Raw genomic sequence first — 15345 nt, 5'->3', positions numbered from 1 at the left:
TTAAACTACTATACACACAGTTAAAGTGACAGTAGATACAAATCCCACAATTCCCAACGCCAGAACTCGTAAAACTGAATCTGTCTTTTGTGATGTTATGGTATTTATTGCTGCAATAGTAGTTATTTTTGTAGATCTGGGCAACTTATATTTCTATCCAGACCCAAATTGCTTATTTTTCTGTTGTCTGTCTGTGCGTTTCCCGGCACAGTGTGGACGACAGCAACAAGAAGCCAGGCACTCCGGGGACGCCTGGCTCCCATGACCTGGAGATGGCCCTGCGCCGGCTGTCCCTGCGCCGCGAGAACTACCTGAGCGAGCGGCGCTTCTTCGAGGAGGACCGCGAGAGGAAGCTGCGAGACCTGGCCGAGAAGGGCGAGATCTACAGCGGCAGCCGCACGCCCACCGACAGCATCATGTCCCTGGGCACGCACCACTCCGGCCTGTCGTACTTCTCCTTCAGCAGCCGCTCCTACCTGCCCGAGAAGCTGCAGATCGTCAAGCCCCTCGAAGGTGACCGCAAAGGGCCCCGGCCCCTCGCCCTCCTCCTCTTTGACTCCATCTGGTCCCTCATGCACCACAAGTCTGGTAACCTCTCCACTCAATACTCCTTCTATTTCCGCGACAGCCAGCCGCGCTGCTGGTTCGAAAGCCCCTAATGCGACTTTCTATCTCCACACTTCGATATTCCCAAACACATGTACACTTACAGTACAATGTGCCTGCATAGGTAACTGCAACTTAGACCTTGTAACAGTGTAATATGTCAGTCCTGGAGCCAGTGTTGGGACCCAGTCCATTTTGCAATCACCGACTGTCACAGTTGTTTTTGTCACAGTCAGGTATTGTAATAAACCCCAAAGTAGTAGCCCTATTTTCCTATGGAAAAAACACACTTTAAGGTAGTTCAGTATTCACTTTTCATTCGTTGTAGCACAAGAAAACAATGGTGTCAAATTCAGCTAATATACTGTGAGCCATGGGCACTAGTGAAGAGGGCTTCCTTACTATACCACCGAGAAATTGCCACTTTAGTTTCCATAGCTATGAGGATCTGAAAATAATATATGAAAAATAACTACTTAGAAAACAAACTTTGCTTTCCGGAATAAAAGGAAAAAGGGGGAGATCAACACCTTTATTAAGGCAAATACTAATGTGTTAAAATGTTTCCTCCTCATCTTTTCATTTTTAATGGACGTAAGCAGGAGGTACAATGCCAGTGATATACTGGAATATTCCCTTTAAATATATTGGTTATTCAAATTACAGTAGTTTCAACCAAACAATATACCTATTAAAGTATTTTGAATAAATAATCATTATAAAAAAAAGAGAAATGTATACCATGAGCAACACACCACAGTAAGTTTTGAAAGATGTATTTTTAGCTTTTAGATGGTTTTTCCAATGTGGCCTTTTTGTGCCGTGTGGTGCCACCTACTGGCAAGCTACAGTTCTGCATGTAATTAATTGCACAAGTTTATTGTCCTCTACTGAGAGTGTTTCTGTAAAAATGCTGCTGTTTGGCAGGAGATCTGTTTCATACAGAAATATGTTTTAGTTTGGAAGTCTAATATATATTGCCTGCAGGTGGAGACTGAAGGAACATCTAAATTAAAAAGTGAAATCCATTAAGGCACTGCTTGTAAATAAAGCAGTTTTATTTCAAGTCTAAAGAGAACAATTAGTTACCAATATATAGTCTTGAGATGTGAAAGTTTTTACTTTTGATCAAGGCTTTGATTTTGAGTTGCAAGCATGACGTTTTGTTCTGTAGGTGCTCAAAAGGTTAGGTGTCTAAAATATTGATGCATTGTGGTTAAAGGCACTTTGGTTTCGGATCTCTTTCACTGCTTTGCTTTGTGTTTCATTTATTTGTTTCCGGTTTGTACTTCATTTACTCCTGTTTTCATTTTCTCTTTATTTACCTTTTTCTTGACACCTTGTTTGGCTTCTCTTATACATGTCATTCAGCGTATGTTTTTATATACATCTCCAATAAAATCGACTAATTTTCTTAACCATCTCCTTTCTGTTTCTTTTATTCTTTCTTCTTCTTTTTATTTTAATGTGTCAATCCTGTGCCTAACCTTTAGAGTACATTCTACAGTGGCTTTTGAGTTTTAGATTATAATTGATTTGATGCATTACTGGTGCTGTTGCTTTAGACTTGAAATAAAATTAGTTCTTTTTCAGACTTCAATCATTTCTCCATATCCAATCATTCTGAGATTGACTAGAAATAATTCAGTATTGCCTGCATCCATTATTACATGTGATTTAGAACAGTTGACAGAAATAAATAGCAGCCAAACTCAGATAAATCTCTTAAAAAAAAAAAAAAAAAAAAAAAAAAAAATATATATATATATATATATATATATATATATATATATATATATATATATATATATATATATATATAATATGGTATTTTAATAATTGTATCTGGTTTGGTGGGACAACAGAGGAATGCTGAAGGACCAGTGAATATTGTACAATGCCTTGATTTTATTATTTATATTGAGTCTACCTGTCCTTCCATATTTGGTCTTTTAATCCATAGCAACAAGCACATTATTTGTTGCTAAAACTATAAAACAGTAGTAAAGTTATGCAGTGCGAAACTGTGCATTCAAAACATAAAGAGCCCAATAGTGGAATATGGTACACAGTGAAGTAAAGTCTAGTACAAGATATTGTAACTATCGTAAATTAGGTGCAGGATTACAAAAAGTTTTGCATAGTGAGCATGTAGAGCTGGGATTACTGATTAGCTGCTTGTGATCAGTAGAGCCGTTAGAAGTGCAGGCTCTGATTTGTAATGCACAATCTGCTTAAGTGAGTTATCATTTGTAGTCTACTGAGCAATATTTAGTAAAGTAAAACACTAGCCAATCTGTCTTTAATATGAGGGTTACACATCGTGCACTTGGTATATCGCTTTCTAAGGTTTAGATTTAATGATTAAGGATTATAAAGTGCCCAATATCTGAGGCAGTCTCATTCTGTTGCTAATAAGTCTGTTTGAGGCATTTTCTCTCGCTCTGTCACTCGCTCTGTCTCTCATTACACACCAGCTACATCACACACTCCTCAAATCCATTCTTATAAAATTCCACATGATTAAAAGTTGAGCTCCAGAATGTTAATCTATGAAAGACTAATAAGAAAATAGAGTAGTTCCAGTTCATATTGATGTTGAATTGCATGAAACACTGCTCAAGTAAGAGATGTTGGAGAGGTCAAAGAAGGGGACAGTACTTCATTTGTGTTTGTGTGTTGCTCTTGTTTTTGTTTTTGGTTTGTTATTTTGGCTGAAGGCTCTGCCACTCTGCACCACTGGCAGCAGCTGGCTCAGCCCAATCTGGGAGGGATCTTGGACTCCAGGCCCGGGGTGGTTACCAAAGGCTTCAGGCCGCTGGAGTTGGACCTGGAAGAGGTCTACCAGTTCACAGACTTTGAGGAGGACGAGCCAGGTGACCTTTCTTTCCAGAGCCTTTCTACCTCCACCCCCGCTCATCCTCGCAGCGAGGCCTCAGGTGAGAGGTCACAAGGGGAACAAGTAACTGTCACAGAGAGCGGCACTTTCCCCAGCCAGCCCCAGCCCCAGCCCCAGCCCCAGCCCACGGCCATGGAGACCCCGGAGCAGAAGGCTGCCGGTGATGAGGTGTCTGGTGAGGGAGCCTCCTAAATGTCCTCCGGAGTGGGACGTCTGACAGGATGCTGAATACTGGGGCATTCATTCACCCCACCCACCCATCCCCCCATCCCTCCATCACCGCGTCCGACTGTGACATCCGTCCATAACGCACGCAACCCGCATACGCGCCACCGCCAACGTGTGCTGCGTTTTTTTTTAAGTATATCCCCCTATTTTATTTTACTTTAATTTCCTTCAGTTATTGATTGAATCTCAATTTCTGGAATCTATTGTGTGCCAGCAAAATGTGGAGACCAAAAATTATGATTTGTTGTTCTCCAAGGTGAATACTGATGAAGTCACCAACAAAAAATGTGTAGTGTTTAATATACTGCAATACACAGGCAAAGTTGTGGCTTGTCACATTTGTATCCCCTACACTTTATCCACAGGCATTGATCTTGCAACTGTTGTAACTGTGTTAATGCTTCGACTGCAAACTTTAAAGAGTTTACTGCTAAACCCATTGAAGGTAAATTTACGATTGTAGTACATTAAGGGTATGTTCCTTCTCATATTTTATACAGTAGATACCAAAGTCTCCCTTTAGCACGTCTTTTCATTACTTATGTGACATCAAGTTATTTTAATTGGGATATTCATGAATGTATTTTGCATCCTCTCTCGGGGTGCTTGATAGCCATACCTGCATTGTCCTGTCATTGTCAATATATACTCAGATGAGCAATAGCTGTGAACTTCAGTTAGTTTTGCTCCACATTTTCTGTATACAATAGCCCTTATTGATTGATTACTCCAATTATGATTTCATTCAAATCTAATTTCAACATCCTGTCATCATCATTCCTTAAGTCACGTGTCTAATTATGATTTATTGGTTGATTTCATTTTGTATCAATGACTGTCTAATCAATCATTAAAAGTTTCTTGCATCTTGGATAACATTTCTGTTTTGGAGATGTGGGCAATCCAGTATCACAGCATTCCTTATCTTAACAGCGAGGCGGATAAGGGCAGAGATTGTCTTTGTGGCTTCTGTTGTTCACGGCCGGTATAATCTGGGATACTGTGAACTACTTTTCCCTGTGTCAAGTGACATTTGCTTGGTGGTGCTATTTAAAGGAGTTCTCTTTAAACCTTTAAACAGATCACATTATAATTGGGTGTTAATTACAACATCCTGTTCTACCCACTCTGAGTGTGTGGTATTCAGGTTTAGTAAATTTTTCAAATTTTCTGGCCTTGCAGAGGTTAAAACAACCCACTGATAAGAACAGGAATGCTGTGTATTTACGTCCATGCCTCAAATGCCAGGCAATCTTGTTCTCTCATTAGCTTAAAACTAATCACTGTCACTTCTGATTGTGTAGCTGTGTCCTCTTTCTGTATTTACTAAATATCTCCATGTGAAGCTGCATTATTCAAGTGGGAAATTGTGATCTTTACCAGGAGCTGGGGCGGCAAACTGTATACAGTTACATTGTCACTGTACCCTTTTATAATAACATTTATTTATCTATATTCTCCCCCATCTTCCTGTTAACGATTCTAATCTTTAATTAAATTAAATTCAATTCCACTTTTCTAATATATACTTCTCTGTTATGTAGGTAGGCCTGCATGAAAGACAAGTATTATCTGTTTTAGCTTAACATTCAGAGTTTCCTCTTGATTGTACATCTGTGGTTTCCCTGTTAATGCCTGACAGAAATAATGCAGCTTTAAATGTTTGTTAGTTTGTTCTCCAGTCCAGAACGCTGTGCCTGAATCCTATTTGAAAATCTTGGTTTCTCTCTCCAACTCTCTCTCTAGTTCACTACCCTGGCAAGTGTATGTCACACACCAACTCCACCTACACCTTCACCACCTGCCGCATCCTGCACCCGTCCGACGAGCTCACTCGAGTCACCCCAAGGTGAGGCTAGAGCTAAGTTTATAGAGCCAGATATGTGCCGTTTTGATTCTATTAACTGTAAATCCTCCAGTAGTGAAAACTGCTGTGAAATGGGTGTTCTATATGGCCATATTGCTGTATATTTTTAAAATATTTATTTAAATTCATAAATATAAAGATTGAAGATACCTGCTGTATCTACCACAAGTTTTTCTTTACTGGTGGTCATTCCCCACTTTTGGTGAAAGGTATGTTCTTGACTATCAGCACACATTCCTACATGAGAGTTCACACTTGCTAATCATTTGTTTTGTTTCCAGATTTATCAAATAATTACGGAGACATGGAGTGCTATCAATCCATCAATGGATTCATATAAAATTCTAAAAGTGAGAAGAACAAAAAAAAAGTCAACAAAAGTACTTGAATAGAGGAAAATTGTCCTGTTAAATGTCAATGTCAGTTTGGTTTCAGTGGATCACAGTGGGGCTGGAATTTGTGACTGGAATTTGATCTTCTTTTTTTTTTTTATAGCTCCACAATTTTATCCATTTCACCCTTGCTCTAAGGTAAACACAGAATCCATATTTCATTTCATACCACCATACTTCTCTTAATGCTACTAAATCCTTTCCAGGTCTTATGGTGAGGAAGATGACACTGCTCTGTATCAGGTTTTACTGAGGGCAGATTTAGAGCAGACACACTGACTGTTTCAGGGTGAGAGACACTGTCACATGGCCTGACGTTGTGTTAGATTCAGGTGGAATGTCAGTTTGTGATGACAGCTAACATTATATAAGATTGTCTACTCATCCTAACCTCCCCACAGTTCAGCAGACAACACCGGGAATACATTGACCAAAAGCTTGACCTAACTTTCAGAGACTTTTCTATTTTGCAGCCCAGTGCATTAAATAGAGCCAAGAAACAATAATCCGAAACCCAATTTATATGTCTGTATGTATCATTGTATGTACAGTGAGGGAATAAAGTATTTGATTCCCTGCTGATTTTGTATGTTTGCCCACTGACAAAGAAATGATCAGTCTATAATTTTAATGGTAGGTGTATTTTAACAGTGAGAGACAGAATAACAACAAAAAAATCCAGAAAAACGCATTTCAAAAAAGTATTAAAAAACATTTGCATGTTAATGTGTGAAATAAGTATTTGATCCCCTATCAATCAGCAAGATTTCTGGCTCCCAGGTGTCTTTTATACAGGTAACGAGCTGAGATTAGGAGCACTCTCTTAAAGGGAGTGCTCCTAATCTCAGCTCGTTACCTGTATAAAAGACACCTGTCCACAGAAGCAATCAATCAATCAGATTCCAAACTCTCCACCATGGCCAAGACCAAAGAGCTGTCCAAGGATGTCAGGGACAAGATTGTAGACCTACACAAGGCTGGAATGGGCTACAAGACCATCGCCAAGCAGCTTGGTGAGAAGGTGACAACAGTTGGTGCGATTATTCGCAAATGGAAGAAACACAAAATAACTGTCAGTCTCCCTCGGTCTGGGGCTCCATGCAAGATCTCACCTCGTGGAGTTTCAATGATCATGCGAACGGTGAGGAATCAGCCCAGAACTACACGGGAGGATCTTGTTAATGATCTCAAGGCAGCTGGGACCATAGTCACCAAGAAAACAATTGGTAACACACTACGCCGTGAAGGACTGAAATCCTGCAGCGCCCGCAAGGTCCCCCTGCTCAAGAAAGCACATGTACAGGCCCGTCTGAAGTTTGCCAATGAACATCTGAATCATTCAGAGGAGAACTGGGTGAAAGTGTTGTGGTCAGATGAGACCAAAATCGAGCTCTTTGGCATCAACTCAACTCGCCGTGTTTGGAGGAGGAGGAATGACCCCAAGAACACCATCCCCACCGTCAAACATGGAGGTGGAAACATTATGCTTTCGGGGTGTTTTTCTGCTAAGGGGACAGGACAACTGCACCGCATCAAAGGGACGATGGACGGGGCCATGTACCGTCAAATCCTGGGTGAGAACCTCCTTCCCTCAGCCAGGGCATTGAAAATGGGTCGTGGATGGGTATTCCAGCATGACAATGACCCAAAACACACAGCCAAGGCAACAAAGGAGTGGCTCAAGAAGAAGCACATTAAGGTCCTGGAGTGGTCTAGCCCGTCTCCAGACCGTAATCCCATAGAAAATCTGTGGAGGGAGCTGAAGGTTCGAGTTGCCAAACGTCAGCCTCGAAACCTTAATGACTTGGAGAGGATCTGCAAAGAGGAGTCGGACAAAATCCCTCCTGAGATGTGTGCAAACCTGGTGGCCAACTACAAGAAACGTCTGACCTCTGTGATTGCCAACAAGGGTTTTGCCACCAAGTACTAAGTCGAAGGGGTCAAATACTTATTTCCCTCATTAACATGCAAATCAATTTATAACTTTTTTTGAAATGCGTTTTTCTGGATTTTTTTGCTGTTATTCTGTCTCTCACTGTTAAAATACACCTACCATTAAAATTATAGACTGATCATTTCTTTGTCAGTGGGCAAACGTACAAAATCAGCAGGGGATCAAATACTTTTTTCCCTCACTGTACTTCATATAGTAATATCATAAATGAAGAAATCAAACTAGAACATGCACTGCAAAGTATCAACTACATCTCAATTTAAATTCACTGGTTTGTTTGTTTTTGTTAATAATTATTATTATTTGTCTTATACGTGACTAGGAATTAAAGTCTTCGATCATTAAAGCAACTGATATGTGGGTATGAATGTAACACCCGGGGTTAGATTATAAGTAAAGCCAATAATTTAAAAATAAATACACATTTTCCATTTAATGTAGTTACGCAACAATGATATATGAACATATTTCTGTTACCTAGAAACTTGTTGACATGATATCCATAATATAATATCCATAAATAGGCAAACATTTGAAATTACTTGTACAGATGTCTATGTGCTATGGGTATCTCTGTGGTGAGCACATGTACTAACCAGTTAAAATGCATGTGGTCAGCTGCTAGTAATGACTATTTGTGTATTCATAAGAAATTAACAGATCCGTCTAAACAGTGTGCAAAATGGCTGACTTCAGAAAGACTTTACAATAACATAAAAATAAAATGTTTTAACAAATCACTGCAAGAGTGTGCCTGTCTCTGCATGTGTGGGGGAATATATCCATAGGGATGAAATTAGATTCAATGTGCTACTCACACATGGGGTAAGACTGGCTGTAGGCCGTGTTTGTTGTCAAAACTCGCCAGTCTGGCTGAGGTGGAACCTGCAGCTTTAACTTTTGGGAATGGAAGTGTGCAGGTATCCATGGCAGTAGGGACTTACCCACTGAAATGGTTTCAAGGGAAATGGTAGAATGGGGGCCACTGACATGAATTCCTTCTTTCTTCCCCCACTATCCAGCCTTAACACGGGTCCCATGTCAGCCTGCGTCAGCATGAGTAGCCTGAAGTCCACTCCAGTGGCTACCCCCTGTACCCCTCGCCGCCTCAGCCTGGCAGAGTCTTTCACCAACATGCGCGATTCCACCAAGACCATGAGCACCTCCCTGGGGCTGGTCAGACTCCTGCAGGAAAGGGGCATCTCAGCCGCCGTCTACAACCCGCAGAGCTGGGACCGGGCGGACAGCTGCGACGGCCCGCTCCTCTGCACCTCCGCCTCCCGAGGCCTGGAGACCCTGCCCTCCACTCCTCCCAACTCCCCCACCACCCAGCAGCAGCAACAGCAGCAGCAACAGCAGCAGCAGCAGCAGCAGACCCCCAGTGCCCCCTTTGAGTTCAAGAGCTCCAGCCCTCCATATGACAACTTCCTGGCCTCGAAGCCCGCCAGCTCCATTCTGAAAGAGGTGCGGGCCGAGGCCAAGAGCATCTGCAACAGTGAGAGCCAAACAGACGTCAGCATGTACAACCTCAACCTGGTGGACAAGCTCAAGAGGTTCGGCGTTGCCAAGGTGGTCAGCCCTGGGGCCACCGGGCACACTGGGATGGCCACTCCTCTCCTCAGCGGGACTCGCCGATCGAAGCCCCCATTTGAACCCACGGGCCTGGTGAGGGAGGGGCTGCACCTAGGCTGTCCGGTGGTGACCAGCGCCATAGGGGGTTTGCCACTGACCTCTGGGATCCGGCGCAATCGCAGCTACCCAGCCATGGTGGGGGCCAGCATGCAGATGAAGGGGCCCGGGCCCCAGACTTCAGACATGCTGCTGGGACCCAAGCTTCCCAAACAGACTAGTCTCAAATAACAGACCCACGTGTCACCTTTTCTATATTATGTTTTAGACATTTTTGTTTTTTAAGCAATGACGTATTTATCATTTTATTCAAGTGTTTGACAAATCAACTCTGTGCCTGTAAGAAACAGAAAATCTAGACTGTGTACAGCTTCTTTTTTGTATATAGAGCTCTTACTTTCTCTCTCTACTCCACACTGCTTTTTCTCTAAATCTTACATGTGTACCAAGGTGTATTCTGACTTGTTTATGCCCATGCTGTTAAAAAGTATTTTGAGGTGCTCTGGAGGTGTGTAAGACAATGTAGCGCATTTCGTGATAGATTTGAGACAAAAAGACTCGGATATTGCTCTGAAAAAGCACTTTTACTTTAAGGCTAGGATGAATCAAACTGTGCCCCCATTTCTGTTTGCTTTGCTTTATCTCAGAAAGCTCTCGTGCGTCTCATCTCTGCTGGACCTAGCATCACTGTGCACTGACAATTTAAAACAAACTAAATACATAGAAGTAGCACCTTAAAACTATATATAATATATATATATATATATATATATATATATATATATATATATATATATATATATATATATATATATATATATATATATATATATAGTGTGTGTATGTGTATATATATATATGTATATATATATATACACATATAAAACCTAAGCAGTAGATGCATTTAACATAACAATATGTCCTTTTTCATGTTTTTTGTGTTGGTTTTTTTTGTTGGAAAAGTTTATTATGTCCAACTATATTAATATATGGGTCACAGCAACACCGGTTTTGTTGAAGTTTCACTGAAAGCTAAAAGTAATTCGCTGGTGGGGGTGGTAGACTCCCAACTGCTAGTGTGCTTGCACAACATTTGCAGACCAAAAGCTGCAACCAAAAACCAAGGGAAGAGACGCACGGGAGTCTGGACAGGAGTGCTGCAGCGATGGGACATTTGAAGTGAATGAATGTGTTTTTAACTCAAACACAAGCTTATATATATATATATTTTTGTGATAGACCAATATACTTTTTGTTTATATATATATATATATATATGTATATATACTAGTTTAACTTTGAGGAAATGCAGTTGTCAAAGACTTGAATTAGGGGCAGAAGAAATTAAGTTGATAATCAACGATAATCTCCATTTTTACCATTGAGGCCTATGTCTGACAGCTCTTGTGTGAGGCCTGTTTCCATTGATGTAGGAGCGGATAGTCATTTATTTTAGTGGTACAGAAGCACCAGTATAGATTAACCTGAGCGATTTTCCTTGTGAGGACAGATTGAAAGCATCTGATACTGTAATGTTAGCTTTAAAGCCAATTTTTTGTAAGATGGCACAATGGCAAGCTTTGACCTGTGTATTAGTGCCTGAGCATAAGTGTTTCAGCATCTGACTGACTTAACATTGGTCTGCCAAGCCATGACTGAAGTATCACTCGCACTGAGGGTTTATTGTAAATAGTTCATGATTTGATCTGTTTTAACCTAGTTCTACATGTGGCGAACATGATATAATAGATCTTGTATATATTTTGAAGCAAAGCACATGGAACAATAATGCATGTGTCTTAATGAGAAAAAAGCCTATTTATTCTTTACTTTAGCATTTTAGTTAAAAAACTAACAAACAGTTGATATTATTTGCTGTTGTATGTGTGCACTTCTTGTCAGTAACTTGAATATCTCATTTGAATGTATTAACAGCAGATATGTCCATAACTGTTTTTATTTACACAATGGATTTTACTCCATTTCACCATAAAGGGAAAGTATGCTACTTGTAAATTGTAAATGGTATGTATGCAATAAGAATAGTCATGTTAACCTTTTTTAAAAAATGAAAAAAGTTCAACAAAAATAAAGATGAAGGATATGTCAAAGACACTGGTAACACCATTAGCATTGGGTTGTACTTTCAGGAATTTTAAATGCTGTTATTCTCAAAAAAGACAAATGTTATCAATAAAAACAACAGATTTGACCAATGTGTTTATATTTCAGATTAATTCCTCTATATATTGTGTATAATATGAGTATACTATTGGTCTCTCTGATATTTGTATAAAGGGTTATGTCTTGTATCAAGCAATTAATTTATTTACTCAAGTCTGCATTGTGGTTTAGTTTTATTAATTTTATTTACTGGCTTTATCCTTTTAGGGTTTACTTTATTTTCATACAACTCCATTTCGCAAATAAATATACAAGAGCATGAGAAATCTGAGAATGTAAAGGCAGAAGGGGAAATGGTTGGACACTACTGGACACAGTCCTTGTAGCTGATCAGGGAAATTAAAGTGTAGGCCTATAACTAGAACAAGTGCAGGCATTCAGCTCAATAGAATAGTGCAGTTGCTGGGGTGGCATGATTTGAGGATGAAGTATTTCTCAGAGAAGACTTTGAAATCCATCCAAATTCCCTCCTGGCGACCCTGGTTTTTGAGTGAAGAGAACAGAGCAAACCATAATACTTTTTAATAATTGTGAATATTATGATTAAATAAGACCAGTTGTCAATTAAAGGCTTTATTGTAACGATTTATTTTTTGCTCGTTCAAGGTTATTGTGACATCTCTTCTGAAGATGGCTCTTCTGATAGGACTGAGCGGAAATGTCAAGTTTGAGAACCCTTTAACAGTAGTAAACAGGCCTTTTGTTGCTCAGAATAGGGCAATTGTGTTTTTTTTTTCTTTTCTCAAGGCTTATTGCACAAGTAGTAAGGTATGGGTGAGGCCTAAGTGAGTAAGACAAGAAAAGCATGTTTAACAATTGCTCTGTCTCTTTACAGATGTAAACATGTACCTGAAGTGCGGCCTTGAGAGACACTCCCAGTAGCTATAGAAACTGGTAAATATCCTAGAATCGCCACAAAGCACAATCATTTTATTAAAACAACACGTTAAGGTTTTCTTAACAAAGGGTGTTTTTTTCTGCAGTTACCCATGTCAGCCACAAGAGGGAATACTAAGCTCAGGAAATAAATTGTGACACTACAACAAACCTAGCGGGAAGAGAACAAATCACTTGAACTGTTTACAAAGCTAGGACTGAAGTACTAAAGTAATAATTCTTTATCATAGGTAATAACAGCAGGGATGTGTCCAGCATGTAGAATCTGACACCAAGCATTTGTACCTTTAAAATCATGAGCACTTAGTATGTGGTTGTTATATTCTCCTATTTATCCATCCATCCAGGCTTTAAACAGACAAAATATCTGGCTATAAGCAGGCTTAGAATTTACGCAACGATTACTCATTTTGGAAGAAATACCATCTGTTGAAACAAAATCAAGGCATCAATTTGATAAATGCTAGTTATGTACTGTACCCAAAGTGCACAGTGAGTTTATTTTTGTGAAACCTACTCCTATAAACCTTGCTACAAAGTCTATTTTCTGTAATTGCTCTGGTCTCCCTGGTAAGGATATTAATATATTCTATGGTTTTATAATCAGTTTTATTTAATTGTTGATTTCTATACGACAAGACAACCCAATTTTCATTTGTTCATTAAATCTACTTGCACAGAGTGCTTAGATTTCAGATCTGGATTTCAGCAGCTGAAATAATATCCCTGTAGTGAATAGATTGACTGAATTTAACACAGAGTACAGTGTCATTTGATGTTAAGCATGAATCAATCACTTCATATCTTACAAGTTCAGAATAAGATTGCAATTAATATTTACAAGTAAACATGTCACAGACCAAATTAAATCTATAGATTTTCAAATGTATCTACTTTTTCATTAAATGTACTTACAGTATATATATTTTTCCAAACAATGTATCTTCAAATTATGTGTTTATCTGATTTCAGCTTCTTAGACATTTTATCTGTCACAGTTCAGAGAAAGAATAGAGGAACCAGTAAAAGGGGAAAATGTTGAAAGTTTTCTATTTAATCTCATCTTAATGCGCATTTTGAAATTCACAGGTCATACCCAATCTTATCAAACATGGGACTGTGTATCATCCACACTTTCATTTAATTTCACTTCTGTCCAGCTTGTGTTTGGATTGATTCTCGTTTGCTATAATGAGAGAATTATTTGCCATGATGTGTAACGAATGTTTATTATTATTATTATTATTATTATTATTATTATTATTATTATTATTAACTAGTGCAGTTTATAGCCATGTCAAGATGAATTTGTAAAGTCTGGCATTTCATTCCTCCAAAGAAAGCCGCCTACTTTATCATCTGCTGATATTTTACTACTTGTGGCAGAATAATGAGCCAGTCAGAGAGACGTTGCTCGTGCTTTCCAATGTAACAGCCAAATTGGGCTTGCCACATAGAGTTGTGCTTAATTATTTAAAGGAGAACAATGATTCATGTGTAATAATGATAATCCTATTCACCTAAGGAGTGTGAGCATTTGTGTGTCCACCGAAGTGCGATGTCTACTAGAATAACCAATGGGCCGCATTTTCAAAGGTGCCTGTAGGCATGTGAGTAAATGAAAAAAAAAAGGAAAAGAAAGAACGTAATAAAAGAATGCGCTCTTCAATGTGTACTTAAAGGTCATCAATGCAAATGCGAATTATTAAACTAATTGAAATGCCTGCTCTGTTTTCTATCTGAGACATTCTTCCCTGTGGCCTCCCCCCCCCTTGCTTTCTGGCCTCAATCTGCCACTCAAGCATTTGAATGTCTTTTGTTGTGCATAAAAAAGTGTTTCCTTATCTGTCCTCTTCACTTCTTGCAGGCCCATTCTTTTTTTCAATTAGCTAATTAAAAATACAAATGTGACCACACTTTAGCCCACCAATAACTGTGTCACTGAAACTTGAAGAAACTTGAAGAAAAAGAAAACTGCAAAAATAAGGTTTCATTTAAATATATGTATTTTGTTGTGTTTTTGCGTTTGTACTTTTTTCAAAACTTTCATACAGGCATTTTACTGTATTATAAACCAAATGTAACTGAGATTCAACACTTTTCTGTCTTTTCCTTATTTGGCTATTATTTACATGCTGAAGGGGTTATGATTTAAACGCTGCTTAATTAGTCTTGAGGGCTATTTCCACTCCAAGATTAGTTTAGTTGTGGCAGGAATACTTTTAGTAGTTTACCTGTTTAGAAATCCCTGGTATACTTAGTGTTCTTGTATGTTTTGAATTTACAAACTCAATAATACTGCTATGTATCCAGTCTTACTATATTTATTATCATTCAAAAATAAGTAGGATTTCTTGTGACAAAAGAGAAATTGTGAATTATTAATTTCAATATATAATATAATTTGGATGAAATTGAAAGTAAATTGTTCTCAAAGTTCACACATTTGTAGCTGAGGAGGTCTTGGAAACAAACCTATATATATGAAATGAAATCACAGCCAAAGCTACATTTATCTGAGGCTGTTTTTCAATGCAGGGAAGACATGCAAGCTTTGTTCATGTTTATCACCAGAGTTTATTGCTTTATCCGGCTCTGGGGCCCAATTACAATTAAAGCAGTCTTGCTGCAACCTCATATTTAATAATACTGCAGTGTCCTTTGGCCTATAGAAAGACACTTATTTCCA

The 15345-nt window shown here is 39.0% G+C and overlaps 1 protein-coding gene across 9 annotated transcripts in view; it reads left to right on the top strand.

Annotated features, from left to right (window-relative positions):
• Nucleotides 1-10333, top strand: part of trak1a (trafficking protein, kinesin binding 1a) — a 36306-nt gene extending 25973 nt beyond the window's left edge. For 4 of the 9 annotated variants that reach the window (XM_066691586.1, XM_066691581.1, XM_066691584.1 and 1 more), the window contains 4 exons: nt 212-513; nt 3327-3680; nt 5480-5582; nt 8969-10333. In XM_066691586.1, the coding sequence (XP_066547683.1) occupies nt 212-513; nt 3327-3680; nt 5480-5582; nt 8969-9806 (1597 nt within the window). In that variant the 3' untranslated portion in view covers nt 9807-10333. Of the gene's footprint in view, nt 1-211; nt 514-3326; nt 3681-5479; nt 5583-6198; nt 6282-8968 lie in introns of all 9 variants that reach the window. The other 5 variants (XM_066691585.1, XM_066691589.1, XM_066691583.1 and 2 more) reach the window with 3 other exon arrangements.
• The last annotated feature ends 5012 nt before the right edge of the window (nt 10334-15345 follow it).

The sequence above is a fragment of the Amia ocellicauda genome, chromosome 18 (genome assembly GCF_036373705.1).
Source record: "Amia ocellicauda isolate fAmiCal2 chromosome 18, fAmiCal2.hap1, whole genome shotgun sequence".
Lineage (NCBI taxonomy): Eukaryota > Metazoa > Chordata > Actinopteri > Amiiformes > Amiidae > Amia > Amia ocellicauda.
This window is presented reverse-complemented; position numbering and strand designations above follow the sequence as displayed.